The sequence below is a fragment of the Diuraphis noxia genome, unplaced genomic scaffold (genome assembly GCF_037042655.1).
Source record: "Diuraphis noxia isolate RWA-SAM2 unplaced genomic scaffold, SU_Dnox_SAM2 contig0004, whole genome shotgun sequence".
NCBI lineage: Eukaryota > Metazoa > Arthropoda > Insecta > Hemiptera > Aphididae > Diuraphis > Diuraphis noxia.
In genome coordinates, this window is record NW_028301714.1 from 6,255,115 (window position 1) to 6,270,657 (window position 15,543).

The 15,543-nt window shown below is 25.5% G+C and overlaps 1 protein-coding gene and 1 long non-coding RNA gene across 6 annotated transcripts; one reads left to right on the forward strand and one right to left on the reverse strand.

The window, feature by feature from the left end:
- Nucleotides 1–554: 554 nt before the first annotated feature.
- LOC107170268 (proton-coupled amino acid transporter-like protein acs) lies at nt 555–12,248 on the reverse strand. Of its 5 annotated transcripts, none has more exons than XM_089226129.1 (11): nt 12,230–12,248; nt 10,693–10,865; nt 10,497–10,574; nt 7,188–7,279; nt 6,664–6,816; nt 5,852–6,002; nt 5,562–5,768; nt 5,227–5,502; nt 4,963–5,144; nt 3,466–3,638; nt 555–2,083 (listed from the first exon to the last, which is right to left on the reverse strand). In XM_089226129.1, exons 2-11 carry the CDS (start codon nt 10,708–10,710, stop codon nt 1,836–1,838), a joined length of 1,578 nt encoding a protein of 525 aa, XP_089082255.1. In that variant the 5' UTR covers nt 10,711–10,865; nt 12,230–12,248; the 3' UTR covers nt 555–1,835. The 5 variants fall into 5 exon arrangements, with proteins under 5 accessions (XP_089082255.1, XP_089082256.1, XP_089082257.1 ...); XM_089226130.1 differs by lacking the exon at nt 12,230–12,248 and adding an exon at nt 11,294–11,311; XM_089226131.1 differs by lacking the exon at nt 12,230–12,248 and having other exon boundaries at nt 6,664–6,789; nt 10,693–10,996.
- Nucleotides 6,694–7,681, forward strand: LOC149055567 (uncharacterized). The gene is made up of 2 exons (XR_016191465.1): nt 6,694–6,833; nt 7,143–7,681. It is a non-coding gene; the product is annotated as an uncharacterized LOC149055567 (long non-coding RNA).
- Nucleotides 12,249–15,543: the final 3,295 nt, after the last annotated feature.

The window sequence follows — 15,543 nt, forward strand, 5'->3', positions numbered from 1 at the left end:
ATTGCTCACCCTGAGCCTTTATGGTCCTTATAGGTGTAACAAACATAATCACATATCCCTTTTATCTTTTATCGCAGAACACACACGGGTCGTCAAGAATAGTTCGATTGAGCAAGTTTATAGGTGTATCGTGTACCTTATTGCGACGACCGGTGCCCTCTTATGACCAGTCTGATCCGTGCTCTACAAACTACATAACACTTAAATCCGGCCGGTACAGTCGACGGAAGGTTAGCCGCAGTGACGTAATTAGGAATTTGGTTTTGAGGGGGGAGGATTACTTATTTTTAGTAAAATTTGTAAGCCGCATACAATAACCTAGCCCACACCAAATATACATTTTTGCAGTAAAATAAAAGTTTTTTTTTGGGAGTAGTTTCTATCACCCTCATCCTCCCACCTTAATCACACCCCCGTCCCGACGTCAAACGTGCTCGCCTTGCAGCATTTTTATTGGCGACGATCAACCAGTGAGAGTGCCGACCAACTGTATTCCAAATCTCATAATATTATGCAACATATTTTGGACAACATCCCCAAAAATAACACACATATAATATTTATTTGATTACTATATTACAACAAAGAAAAGATTGTGAATATACATAATACCACAGTCGGCCTCACTACCGCACCGAGCTATTAGATGTTTCACATAAAAAAAAAATCTTAGTTGCAAATTTATTGTCATGGTTTACTTATTATCCAATAATACAATTAACACGAAAGACAAAATTGTCTTGAACATAATTTAGTAATATTTTTGTAAGTCTTAAATATTAACTACATAACATATAAGTATAATTGTATATTGTAATAAAATTAATTTTATGTTATGCTAATTATATTACGGTAATCATTTAAAGCTTAAGACAGAGTAACGAAGAATATTAAACACTAGAACAATGAAAATAACAATAGATAGTTTAATATAATATGAAATATAAAGTTAATTTGATTATAAGTCATACATATTTTGTTTAATATAAATTAGTTTATCTTGGGTTAGATAACATTAATCTTCAATATGTTGAACAGAATATTCCAAAATAATTGTTTAATTTAATTTGACATTTATAGTTAAATTTATTATCTTAGTATTTATTTTTATAATATTCTACTTTTGATATTTCATGATTAAACTTGTATTATATATGTTTTTAATGTATATAACAATAATTATTCTCAAATTAAAGTAATAGAAAATGCCTTTACCAATTAAAATGTATAATATATGCAATAGATATTTGGTATCATAGGAATGTGCGCCTTATGATTTATTTTAACTAATCTAAAATCAATTTAATATTTTAATTATCAATAACTATTAAAACTAATAATCACATACATACAGGTGGTAAAAAAAAAGTGAGATTATATTATTTAAGGTAAAATATTTGGTTAAGACATTTCAATAAGATTATTAAAATGAAACAGGCCAGAAAATAAAGTACCATAATTTTAAGCACTGAAAATGTATAAATGTGCTCTATAATTGATACATTTTCATAAGTCTTACATTTAAAATACACTTTAAAAATATAATAGTAGATGATAAATAATACCATTTAAAATACATTTTGATACCAGCAAACTTAAAGGTTCAAAAATTTGTCAGATATAGTATTATATTCAATTGTCATTTCAAATAAAACATTTGAAAAAAAAAATGGTTTTTTAAAGACTACTTCAAACAAATACTTAAAAATCAATTACCTACTTTAAATAATTAAAACAAATTAAAACCATAATTGATATAGGAAGACAATAAATTATTAAGATCAATAATTAAAATACTGGTGGATACTTAAAGCATTGTAAAACTCAATGCTAAATTAACTGTTCATGGGTTCAATGATATTCCATAAACTAGCATACGATCCAAAACCAAATCCAAGAAAACCGATTATAATAATAATAATATCTTTAACAAACATCAGCGTAAACTCTTTACCGGAGCAATGATCCCAGAACGTCATGAGTTCAATAATAGGTGGAAATATTAGAGCTAGTGCTGAACTACTGAATGATCCCACTAATGAGATGATTGCTGATAGGTTTGGAATGGCAGCTGCTAAAGCGACTGTAAAATACATGAAATAATCTTTTAGAATTTAGCAAGTAACACAATTTTACTAAAACTATATACACTCTATCTTCCATAATATATATAATATACAATTATATATTATTTTTAACCCTGCGAGAGAACAAGTATTTTTTTCAGGGCTGTAGCATGTTCTTTCGCTGAGCGAGTATAGATTAAGAACACAAATATAATTTTAGTATTCTTGATATTTTATATAATACTAGTTGAACCTGTGCATTTCATAGCCCATTAAAAATCCTACCACTTATATATCTCAAACTGTATGCTAAATTAATTTCCTGTGATTATGCTAGCTGTATACTTTATCCCAACAAAACCACACTTCGTCAAACTCCGTGCAAAAAATTACTAAGTAAATAAAACTTAATAAATTTATACCAATTTTAAGCACATTAAAGTTATGATATCATAAACATGCTGAGTAAATAAAATTTATAATAGATATTTTACTAAATTTAAAATAATAAATGGCCATGTTAATTTGTCAAAATAAGGTCTCACCAATTAAATAAATTATTGAGAGATATTTATTTAGCAATATTTTCACAACTTTAATGTGCTTAAAATTCATACAAATTAATAAAATTATTTTTACGTAGCAATTTTTTACATGGAGTTTGATAAAGTGTTATTGTTTGGATATCAGTAGTTTTTTTTAACATAATTTTATTAACCTGCGTGTATTACAATTTGTTGATTTGTAATTATTTTAACACTATAATAACTTATTTTTTTTATAAAACCCTTTTTTTTTATTATGATGACATACACGGTTTTACTCATTTGAGGCCATCTTATAGTACGCCCACTCAAGCATTCATTATTTTAGTAGTTAGAAATGATGTTTGGGAATACTTTGTTGTTGAGTTCATCTTTTGATGAGACAAAGTTACAGAAATTAGGAGGAAATGAAATCAATCCGTTCAATTTGTCAACAGGTACTTGTGCATTACCGATAGTCAGCAATTACTCAGAGAAATCTTCAGCATTGCTCATAATAGTTGTTAGCTGAAGTTTCTTGAACAAAGTTTTTTTCACTGTAACCTGGCGGCAGCGATGAGTAATTCAGCTAGTAATTATAAATAAACGATTTTATGACTGTTATCGACTTCACAACTGCGTGTTATTAATTTAATTTTAAAGTTTTATTATTCCATGTCAGTTGGATTTTGTTATATTACATTCTATGTCAAATTCAATAGGAACGGGATAAAAAGTATCCTATATCTGTTTCCTGGTTCTAAGCTACTTCCCCACCAATTTTCAGCCGTTCTTGAGTTATAAATAGTGTAACTAACATAACTTTCTTATACATATATATATGTATATATATATATAGGAGATTTAATATTTACATGTTAGCGTGACAAGAAACACTCTGATACTCAATTCAGCGTTACGTTGACTAGACTGTGAATGAAAATATCCTTTTAAAGCAGGCCATATGATACCAATTGGAACATAGAATTGGAGACCATAAGACAAAAATATTGAGAATGCCATTGCTGCCCGGACACTTTGAGCTAACCTGAAACATTTTTGTTAATTAATAATAGTTTAAAAATGTTTTTAAATATTAATAAGTGTTAAATATTTTCAACATATAAGTATTAAGCACTTAAAAGTTTGAAGTATAAACTTTATTTCACCACGTAGCCTCTGAATACCGCTGTGATTTGCCAATAATTGGTAAACTTATTTGGAAAGAGTGTAGTATTTTTATTACAAATAATAAACACAAAAAAAAATAAATTATTATAGGACTAATCTAAATAGTGTAAGTTTATAATCTAACTTACTAACAAAAAGTAATATCATTTGATAAATATTAATATTAATATTAATTATAATTAAAAATTAAAAATATACCTTGCACGCCGAATAAACTTGCTAAAACAAATTAATACAATACTACACATTTTTTTTAATTATACATTTTTATTTCAAAATCAGAAATTCTTAATCTGTCCCATTAAAGTTTTCTTATCTTAATAAACTATAAAAAATATTATTTATTTATTTTACCTTTTATACTAATTAAAATAATTATTACGACATTGAATTTTTCTTATCAAGATTGTTGAACAATATTTTTTAATTGGTATAATAAGATATGCACATAGGTTAGATATTTATGCAATGTACATTTTCAGAAATATGAACTATAATTAAATTATTAAAAGTATTTGCATTATTATTTGTCGTTTAGTTGGTACCATTATTAAAATTAGTAAAATTAATAAAAAAAACTTAAAATTTCTTATTAGACAACAATAAAAATACAGATTACTAAAATCAGTTGAATCTTACTAGCTGTTTCTAATTTTAATATTTAATATTTTTAATCTGTAAATTTTAAGGCAAATGTTTTTATATTAGTTTATCATTGGTTAATGCCTAAAGGTTAAAATTTTAAGAAGACAATTCTATATTATATTTTAAGTTTAAAAATTAATCTATAATTACTCATATGTTCTAATAGTAAAATTAAATTGTAATTAAAATTTAATAAATTTAAAAATTACTAAATTAAAAATTAATTAGTATTCTGACATTTAGGTTAGCAAAAATATTATTTAATTGGTTTTTAAGGATTAATTTTGAAACAAATCTAAACATTTATACTATATTTCAATATATTCAATTTTCGAGATGTGAATTTACAAATTAATTAGATTTAAATTAGAATAAGAATCATTATATTCTAATCAAACACAATTAAAATAATTATTTTAGTAAAAAATGAAAAAAACTATAACAATTTTTAATATCAGTTTTATTTTTGAAAACTTTAAAAAACTTTAATTCTATTTTTATTATAGTTTAAATTTAAATAAATATGTTTGACTTACAAATCTTCAGATGGAAGATTCAGCGTAATACTTCCTAATTTAACAGCTTCTCCATATCGCAAGTATCCAAAAAATCCGATTGACGTATACAGCAATGTTACAATAACCATTCCAGTATTTAAAACACCAGTCATTCCACTAAAAGATTCTGGATTTTTCATGTTATTTTCTAATGGCAAAACCTATTCATAAATAAACATAGCACATAGAGTTACAATGAACAGTTGAATGCATTTTATTTGTAGATTTTAAATTATAATATACCATTCCAATGCCTTCAAATGCGTATACTGCAGTTCCAAAATAAAGGGGTAATTGTTGCCAAGATGAAAAAGCTTTGGCATTCAATGTTTTTGGAAGTCCTTGAAGTAAGTAGAAAAATGTTATTCCTAATCCAATCACTGTTAATATGGTTGCTAAAAATGATGCCGGAGTCAGGTATTTTAGACTTTTTACACAATTCAAAAGTATCATTGGCACCAGTAGTATAAGCAAATATGATTGAACAGACATTTTAACAGAAAAGTAATGTGTTATCACCTAAAAATATTAAATAGTTATAATTCATAAGTTCTAAGAAATATTTTTCAATTATTTACTTCTTGTATATTAGTGGCCACAAACAAGAAATATACACAACAAAATCCCAGCTGAGTCATAACAAGAAAAGTATTAATAAATTTACTCGCAGCTGATGAATATTTTTGTAATTTGGGTGGTCCATATTCAAAAGCCATTTCTGCGACATTGGGAAATGAAAGAGATGGTCTTTGTGTTCTAATACACAATTCATGAGAGCATCGAACCTGAAAAAAAAGGACAGTCAACTTGTTACTAAAAATACAATTTAAAATAATTAAATATTGAAATGAGTTTTATATATCCATACCAACATATGCATACAATGTGTGCAGACAGCTCCCAAAAGTGCTGTACATACTAAACCTACAGCCCAACCAGAGTTTCTGAACGCATCAGGCATAGCTAAGATTCCAGTACCAATATTTCCTTTTAACAAATGTATCATGGTATCAAAATTCCTTAAAAAAAAAAAGAATATTAATATTTAAAATTAACTAACAGAATACATTGGTGTAATACATTAAAATATCATTTTTAGTACATGTAATATATTGATTTTGAATTTTGGATAAATTAAATTACTATATAAAAAAAATATGATATGCATATTACATAAAGTGATCATGACTTAAAATTACGATTTATTGTTCTTGATAAATAATAATTGGCACAGACACATTAACATAAACTTAATTAACCCATTGAATATAAACAATGAATGGTTGAAGGTATATGTTTACTGATAACTATTAGGTACTGCCGGTACTGGTACTTATTGGAATTTTTCTACCTATTCAAATAATTCAACTTTGTACACATTATGATAAGTTATTTATCTCAAACCTTAAGAAAATTATTATAAGATAATTAAATAGCACGTGCATCATATGTCCCAGTTCACGTGATAAAAGGTTGTGTATTCTTTTCTATTTTATTGCTTACATTTGACAAATAATTTAATACAAATATTTTAGATCATAACATCCAGTCATTCTATTATTGCTTATTTTAAAAGGATAATTTGTTTCTCATTAATGACAAACATATTATTAAAAACATTCAAACTAAATACGATAATTAACAATAAACAATTAATATTAAATGTTGATAATAACTTACGATGTTGGATTTTCTAATTGTCGGTTTAGTAATGGATTATAATCTGATGCTAATCCATCAATAGTTCCATTTTTTTCCAATGATTCATTCATTGGACCACTAGAAATGCTTGTATCGGGTAATGTTCTAAGAGACGGAGAAAGAAGATTACTTCTAGAATATCAATAAAGGTAATCATTTTAATTTTTAATTTTTTATAATTAATAATTTTAGTTTTAAGAATGTATAAATAATATTAATTAAGAAAAAATTAACAATTGTTCTTTACATAGGTACTTTATAATTTTAATTAGTAAACTTATATTCTGTTTATTATATGATTAAAAATTTAAAATGTTTAATGCATGGTAAGGTTTGTTTGTGTAAAAATACATTATAAAAAAATTGTTTTCATTTAAAAATATAAAAAAATCATTTTAAAAGTTAGATGTAATACTATGTATAATAAATCTAATAATAGAACAATTTTTTTAATCTAGCAATGATATATCAATTACATTCAGTTCAAATGTAAGCTAACTTACCCATTTTGGTTGTAAAGTGTAGCTGTACCAGTTAATAGTGGTTTGTCTTCATTTACTCTAGAAGTTTTTAAAGTCATTTTATCACAATTTACCTAAAATATGATAAGCGTGTAATTAAAATAATGTAAAATCAACAAAAAATAGAAAAATGTAAAATAACATAAATAGGTTAAAAATCAATGTATTTGTATAAATTGATAGTAAGTTTTATTTTGTTATTTGTGTAGATTTTTAAGAAGACACATTTAAGTTATGATTTACTTATAAATTATAACACTATTCTAATTTTGTGATGTTAATCCTACTTTATTAATATAAGATAAAATTAGATTAAGTCTTATATTATGTTTAAAAAAAAACCCAATGAACTTACTTTCTATATTTATTGTTAAGAAAAAAATATAGTTTTAAAACATTACAAGCATAAACTATTAATTGTAGCATTTAATTAATTTGAAGAAGTGTTTATAGTTTGACTGTTGTAATTCAAATAATGATTATATTTTATAACTGGATGAAATATATAAATACTAATGTTTATATCCTACTCCTACTCCTACTCCTATTTGTTATCATAATCAAATAATATGTGACGTAACTATGTAAGTGAACAATGCAGAAAAAAACTAATAATGAGTACATAATATTTAAGCTAGTAATAATTAATAGAAATATTTATAGATACATTTTAATCGTAAAAAGGGGTTTTGGGAATATGGCTCCTATATTTAGGAATATTGCCAAATTATTAGTTTTTTTTTTAAGTGGTAAAAATATGTTACTAAAATAGCTTAATTTCATCTCAAATTTTAAATTGTTATTTATACTTACTTTAATTAATATAGTAGTAAAATCCCCATAATTTCTATAAACCAGATTAATGCTAATTGTGGTATATAACTTGTGGCTATTTTTTTCTCTAGTACAATACTAATTTCTATAGAAATTTGATTGAACGTAGAATGTAATGGTACAATTTTCATATAAGGTTTTCGTATTTTCACTGAATTTATAGCATTTCAATTATTTTTTATAAATTATTGTAGCATAGTCCCATGTCAACATTTTTTTCTATGATACAAAATTATTTTTCAGAATTTTTATGTCACATATTTGTACATCAACTATTTTAAATTTCAAATAATGAAAAAATCTAATAACTCTTTACTTATTATACTCGACTTAAAATATTATTGAAATAATTCAACAAATTTTAGATTCTGAGTGAGATAACTAATAAGGTAACCGGAGTACAGCATCACAGTAATAATTATATGAATAAAAATGCTAGAAGTTAAAACTTAAAAATTATACATAACATTTTTAAAATATATCTTAAATTGAAATTCTTTTTGTAAATTTTTTTGACAAAGTTGTGTGTATATATGTTATTGTATCTAATGAAATAAAAATTAAGCTATTTTAATAAATTTTATTATAAATTAACTAATTTTGGGTTTTTATATCAAAAACTTAAATCTACTAGATTGATTATAATTATCAACATAACTGAAAAAAAAAAAAAAACTAATAACTCTTAATTAATGCCAATATGATTATTTCTCAACTTTTCATTCTTGTGACCTTAATATAAATGATAAACATACAGATTATATGATGTGTTATTCAATTTGTGATATATATTTGCACAGATTCAAGATTATAAATACATATACGCATAAAAAAAATATATATATACATAATATATATTAATTGTCCTAATCAGTTACATTTATTAAAGCCAATTCGATGAAAATAGGCCCAACTAGATCCCTATAAAACGTGGAGTAAGTTCTAAAATTGCATTATCTTACAAGTTACAAATCTACAATTGTCAATACTTGAACATCTTTGTATTAATATATTAATATTTGACTGATAAAACTACTCATGGGAAGTTTATCAGCAATATACAGTCCACCATAGCGTACATTTATAAAATGCTTTTTAGATGTGACCTATTGGCTAAAAATAGCTTTTAAATCAAAAGCAATTCATTTCTCCATAATCTGTCTATTAATGCTAATCATCTATCAATTATATTAATATATAATAGGAAGATTATAAAAAATTAATATTATGAGTAATGACTTAAGCCATATTTATAACCAAAAGATAAAATTTGAATTTGGGAAGTGCTAAAGATTCTTTTCAATCATCCCCCTCCTAGGTGCAGCAAGGGGGATGAAATATAATAATAAAATAAAATAATATATATTATATTATAAATTAGAATCATTAGAATTTTATTACAGCTATACAAAATATAATGAAAAATTGCCTACAGCCCAGATCTTATAAATCAACCTTTAATTTACTCAATAAAATTAACTGTTGTATAAACATCAAATTTCCAATACCAATTTTACACTGATAAGTCTATACATATTTATTTTTAAATTATAACAGAAAACATAATGTATTATATCTTAAAAACTAGTGTTGTGTATAATATTCCAGTTTTCTCAGTAAAAAACAAAAATATTTAAATATTTGTATAATTATTATCAAATTAAATGTTTAGTTTTATTTGAAAGCAATAGTATTATAATGATTTAAAAAAAAAATTAAAAACAATGTGTTAGCACAAGTAATTTTTCTTTTATCAATGGTACCATCATTAGTAATAATTTATTAATTAGAAGACTGCACAAAATATTATTTATTTATTCAAATTTATTTGTTAGTGAAGGAATTGTTGAAATTCATTTAATAATCTTCTTTGTACATATTACATAAAGAAAGGTAATAACCTAACCTTTATCCCACTCTTATAATAATCTGCTTATCTATGTTTTAATTAAAATATACAGCTAGTTGAATTTGTGAAATTATGCATCTACTACTTATTAGCCAAAATAAAATCAAAATGAAACTAAATTCTTTAAAAAAAAAATGCTATACTACTATTATTACATAATTTGACTCTTTTACGATTTTCTACCAGAAAAAAATTGAATATAAATAAAAAACATGAACTGTATAGAAATTAATTCAAAATACCTAAATTAATTGAATACAAAAGCTTTCAAGAAACTTAATAGATCATTATGAACTGTAATTTACTGTCACTTTATTATTAATATTGTTAATTGTATTGTACTATGATAAATATAATATATATATACATACACATTATATAGTTTATGTTTAAGAAATGTTTATTCTCATAAATTAGATTAGAATTTTTTCTAGGAATTTGATCATTTAAATTATAATTTATGTACCTAATAGTAGGTCCTATTAATTAATTTTTAAACTATCAATAATAATTAGTTTACCATTAATTACGAATGATTAACTACTCACATTACTCGCTTGCGCTGGCTTAGCTGCTTGGACTTTAATATGGTTATCATTAATGCTGAAGTCCCCATTGATCTCAGTCTAGATAATATAACAATACAAATGTAAATTACCAATTAGTGGCCAATAATTTATATGCATTCGCATCAATGTAATGTGATGCCATAATAAATGCATACCATATTGAAACAATACTCACAGTCATATTGATAGTCATAAATTGTTTGAATAAATTTTGTAATATTCAATTATTTATTACTGATGTTTTTCTATTCTACCAACGATTTTCAACATTTTCGAAGTTGAAGATCTTATTCCGGACATCATTAAAGTACCAGCATATCACACGATCAAAAAGATTACCGAGGACTACTGACAGAACAAAAAATAAATATTACTCAATTTACTTAACAATGGTCAACAGCAAACACAATACTACAATAGAGATCAATTTCTTGTCTCATTCCCGTATTATCAAATGGTAAATAGTAATGGTAGGTTGTTGTAGCAATTACAATACGCTGCCAATTCCGTTATCTCAATATATGTATTATTATCTATGCTTGTGAAAGGGCTCAGATATTTTATTATGTGGCTCAGTCAGCTGTTTGGTAAGTTTGGTTCGACTGAGACAAACGATAATATTATTATTATTTATTTTTTATGTTTTATGTTTATCAATTTATTATTACTAAAATAATTATGTATAATAATGAGTGTGTACCAATGTATTTATTATTCCGAATTCCGATAATCATTGTTTCGATGTCATAGAATAGTCAATATAGAGCGGAACTTACTATAATTTAATATTGTTCTCCTCTTCTCCCGGCATTTATTTTTATTGACAAAGTACAGATCATGTATATTGATTGATGACGAAATTCCGAGTTAATAACATTATTCCTCAACATAAGAGTTAACCCACGCACTAAATGATATGATAAAACGCCTCCAAACACAGGAAGCACATTCTTTTGTACAATAACTGTTTTATTTGTTGTTTAGTTTTAAGTAGGTCATCTGAGTCATCAGATCATAAATTTATAATATTTTTTAATATCATGAATGCACTTTCTTATTCCTAGGTGCAAGAATAAATAAAAATATAAAATATAAATATTAAGTGAGGTATAATATATTAATATATAATATATGTATTATTATAGATTACTATTTTAATATAAACTTATTTATGTATCAAATTAAATTAATAGCAAATAAATTATGAAATATTACACATTTATTTCTTATAGTTTTGTATCGTAACCTTAATTTACCAGCCAGAACCTATTGTTGGTTATTGTTTTATAATATTTTAACAATATAATATAATATTTTATTATTTGTATATATTAAGAAACAAACAGCAACTGTAACCTTCGAATTAGAAGTTAGCTGAACGAACTATGAGTAACATTGAATGGCTATTATATACCGATAATTGAATAATGCGTGTAATACACTCATTTATTATTTTCTAGTAAAAGATAGAATATTGCTTAATGTTCCTACAAATCCCATAAATTGTCTATAAAGTCCTCTTAAAGAAATGACAAAAATTAAGGTACTTCTACTTCCTGTGGTTTGATTTCAACACTGTCAAGATGTTTGAATTTATTAACAAGAAATTTACCTCTTATTGGTCGGACCGGTCGAAGACTCGAAGAGCATGATTTAATACTTATTTTAAATTATTAATTAATTATTAATATACCTATACTGGCTATACTTACATTGTATTACTCACTGTTGAAAATGTACATAATAACGATTTTGCAAACGTTTTATATTCTTAAACAATTTGATAAAACAAAAAAATTGCTACAGTCTCCGGTTTCCAACCGATGTCCGATACAAACTAGCTTACCATATTTCAATCAAACGACTATTGAGACTGGATAATTTACAAACATTTTTGTCCGACTATTTGTATACATCATAGCTGAAGTACCTACATTCATAATTTCCTACTTTCATATTTTGATTTACTGCTATAATTGCTACATAAATACATAATACAGCATCATATGTGTAGGCATAATGTGTATGCGTGATGTGTGTCTTCTAAGTGTGTTTAAATATCTTTTGAAACAGAGCAGTGGCGTAGCCGGGGGGGGGGGGCTAAGAGGGCTATAGCCCCCCTCATTGACTGTGTTTATTTAAGCCATTGTAGGCTATAGCCAAGAAGGATGCAGTTAAAAGATTGGAGCCTGTAGGCATAATAAATAAATAAAAATGTTTATACATGTATACAATTTAAAAAAAAAAACGTAAATAAAAGAAATATATTATTTATATTTTTTGAATTTTTTTGTGAGACTTAGCCCCCCCACCCTTACAAATTTTCTGGCTATGCCACTGAAACAGAGTATATTGAGTTTTGAGTAGTGAGTATATACTACACTCAGTACACCTACACCATAGATAGGATATTAATGATATTATATCCTAACCATGATTATAGACTAGTATATATATAAATATATATTATAGTGTCTGCCTAAACAGTAGGCTGAGTTTTAATTTATGCCTGCAGTAGAGCGTTGACCGTAATATATTATTATTTATTATATGACTTTTTGTTAGAAAACATTTTTTTTTCCTTAAGTAGGTATTTTTATAACATGTGGTAGAATAGGCCATTGGGTAATAGGAGTGGGTGACGTGGATGGTACGGTAGGGATTATTTTTGTTGGTAGGTTTTGAGGGTTGCATCCGAAAACCGCACACTTTTGATTTTGACCCGAAAAAGGTCAATAGACAAAAACCGCACACTTTTTCGGTCATTGTATAACAAAATACCCCAAACTTATAGTGGTTAAAACCGCACACTATTTTTAGTGCTAACTAACGGATTAGATAAGATAAGATTATAATATATACTGCAATAATCATACTAACACGATTTAAGGTGCAAAATATTGTTCGTCTAATTGAAAAACAAAAACAAGTTAGTAAATACATAATAGTGATATTTTCGATTTTTAATTAAATTATATTTATTTTAGGAGCACTTGTTTAAATGGTGGGAACAATTTTTAATCGACGGAGATCGTTTGCAATTTTTGAAAAATGTCGGTAATAGATTTAAGCCAATCAAACTTTAAAAATTGTACACGCCTTACATTTTTAAATTTTTTAAATTTTTGATTGATTACATTTTTATAATTTTTACATTTTAGAATACTCGTGTATATGCATATTTTTATTTGAATACATTTTTACATTTTTAAATTTGAATATTTGTAAATACATTTTTTTTTTTTGAATAAATTATTAAATGTATCTAATCTAGGTAAGTATAACCTTTTTGGGGTCGAAATAAAAAATGTGCGGTTTTTGGATACAACAATTTTAAAAATTGTGCGATTTTAACCTATTAAATGTGTGCGGTTTTAACCTACTAAAAATGTGCGGTTTTGTTCTGTACTTTATTAAAAGTGTGCGGTTTTAGGAGTCAACGGTTTTGAGTAGGTAGGGTTTTCTAGCCTTCTAGGCACTTGTGTAAATCTAATAATAGTATTTATCAGGTATCTGTACTTTTCTATTTACTTATACCTTAAATACAAATCGGGAAAGTTACTCTGCTATATAGCTAATTATAGGTATTATAGGTGTCGACTGTAGATGCCTCTATTTAACGTGAAATTGAAATTAACATAAGTAAATAAATGCACGTAATTTTGTGAATTGAATTACACGTAAATCCGTGAATTTAATATTGAATCACGCTTTTATGATTATACATTTGAAATTTTATTTTTAATACCTATCTATAAATAATAATTATATAATATAAAAACACTTAATCATGTGAATCTTAATATTATAACGTTCAAATTCGACTATATAAAGTAGGTATAGGATAGAATATATCGAATAGGTATTAAAAAGGATATGTAGATATATTTTAGTTCAATAACAAATTGATAAATCGTATTTCAGATCAAGATATTAGGTATCTTAATCTGATATACGGATAAAAAACGATTCTGCAGTCAGACTTTATTAATTCGCCAGCAACATAGAAATAAACGAAAAAGCAGATTACCTAGCAAAAGAAGCAGCCGACAATAATGTGATGACAAAAATAAGCGAAATACTCTGCACCTATGAAGACACGCTAAGATGTATTAATTCTGCAATTAAAGAAAAATGGTCATTCAAATGGAGAAGAAAAGTAACTAAACTCGGCGAAATAAAGCGTACAGCAGTACGTTGGAAAAACATTGCGAATCTTAATAGAAAAGACGATATAAAGACCTAATCACTATACACACACGGCTACCCAATGAACCGAGAAGAACAAACAGAATGCGCATCATATGTGGAGTCCCCCTAACAATCAAACACATTTTTGTCGAATGCTAATGCAGACAAACTGAAGCCGCCAGAAATAAGCATAACATCCCAGAACATCTATACGAATCACTAGACCCGAACATAGAAACCATCACAAATATTCTAAGCTTCACCAAAGATATACAAATCGAAAATTTATTGTGAAAAATTAACCATAATAATATAATATGTAATGTACTAACAAAATCATTGTAATAAGTATTATTACTAATAACTAATCTTATATCATTGTTAATTGTCAAACGTCAGCCAAGCTTCGCTGCTGAGGCTTATTCTAATAAAAAAAAATATATATATATATATTAATTCGCAATTTTTAATTTTATTAATTTCAGTAATTAAAACTTATGAAAAAACTATTGGTATTGTATTACATTTTAATGTTTATTGACATACATTTTAGCGATATATTTTGATTTTTACTTTATAATGTTTTAATAAAGTTTTGATAATATGTCATTATTTAAATAACAGCTAGGCATTCATAAATACATTAATAATATAAATAAATACATATTATGTATTTACATACATAAATATTGTACAATAAATATGATTTGATGTTTACAACAAATTTAATATAGATAGGTATTAGTTCGATAAATATATTATGCAATACATATATATTATTATAATGCCTGCAGGTAAATATTCCATTATTTGTTAACTGCATTTTATTTTTTAT

Bases quoted from the DNA above. Each gene is read 5' to 3' on its own strand.
- LOC107170268 (XM_089226129.1), bottom strand. The intron at 5,769-5,851 runs GTATGGATATAT...CTTTTTTTTCAG, and splicing joins CACATTGTATGCATATGTTG to GTTCGATGCTCTCATGAATT. The intron at 2,084-3,465 runs GTAAATATTAAA...TGTATTTTACAG, and splicing joins GTTTCTTGTCACGCTAACAT to TCGCTTTAGCAGCTGCCATT.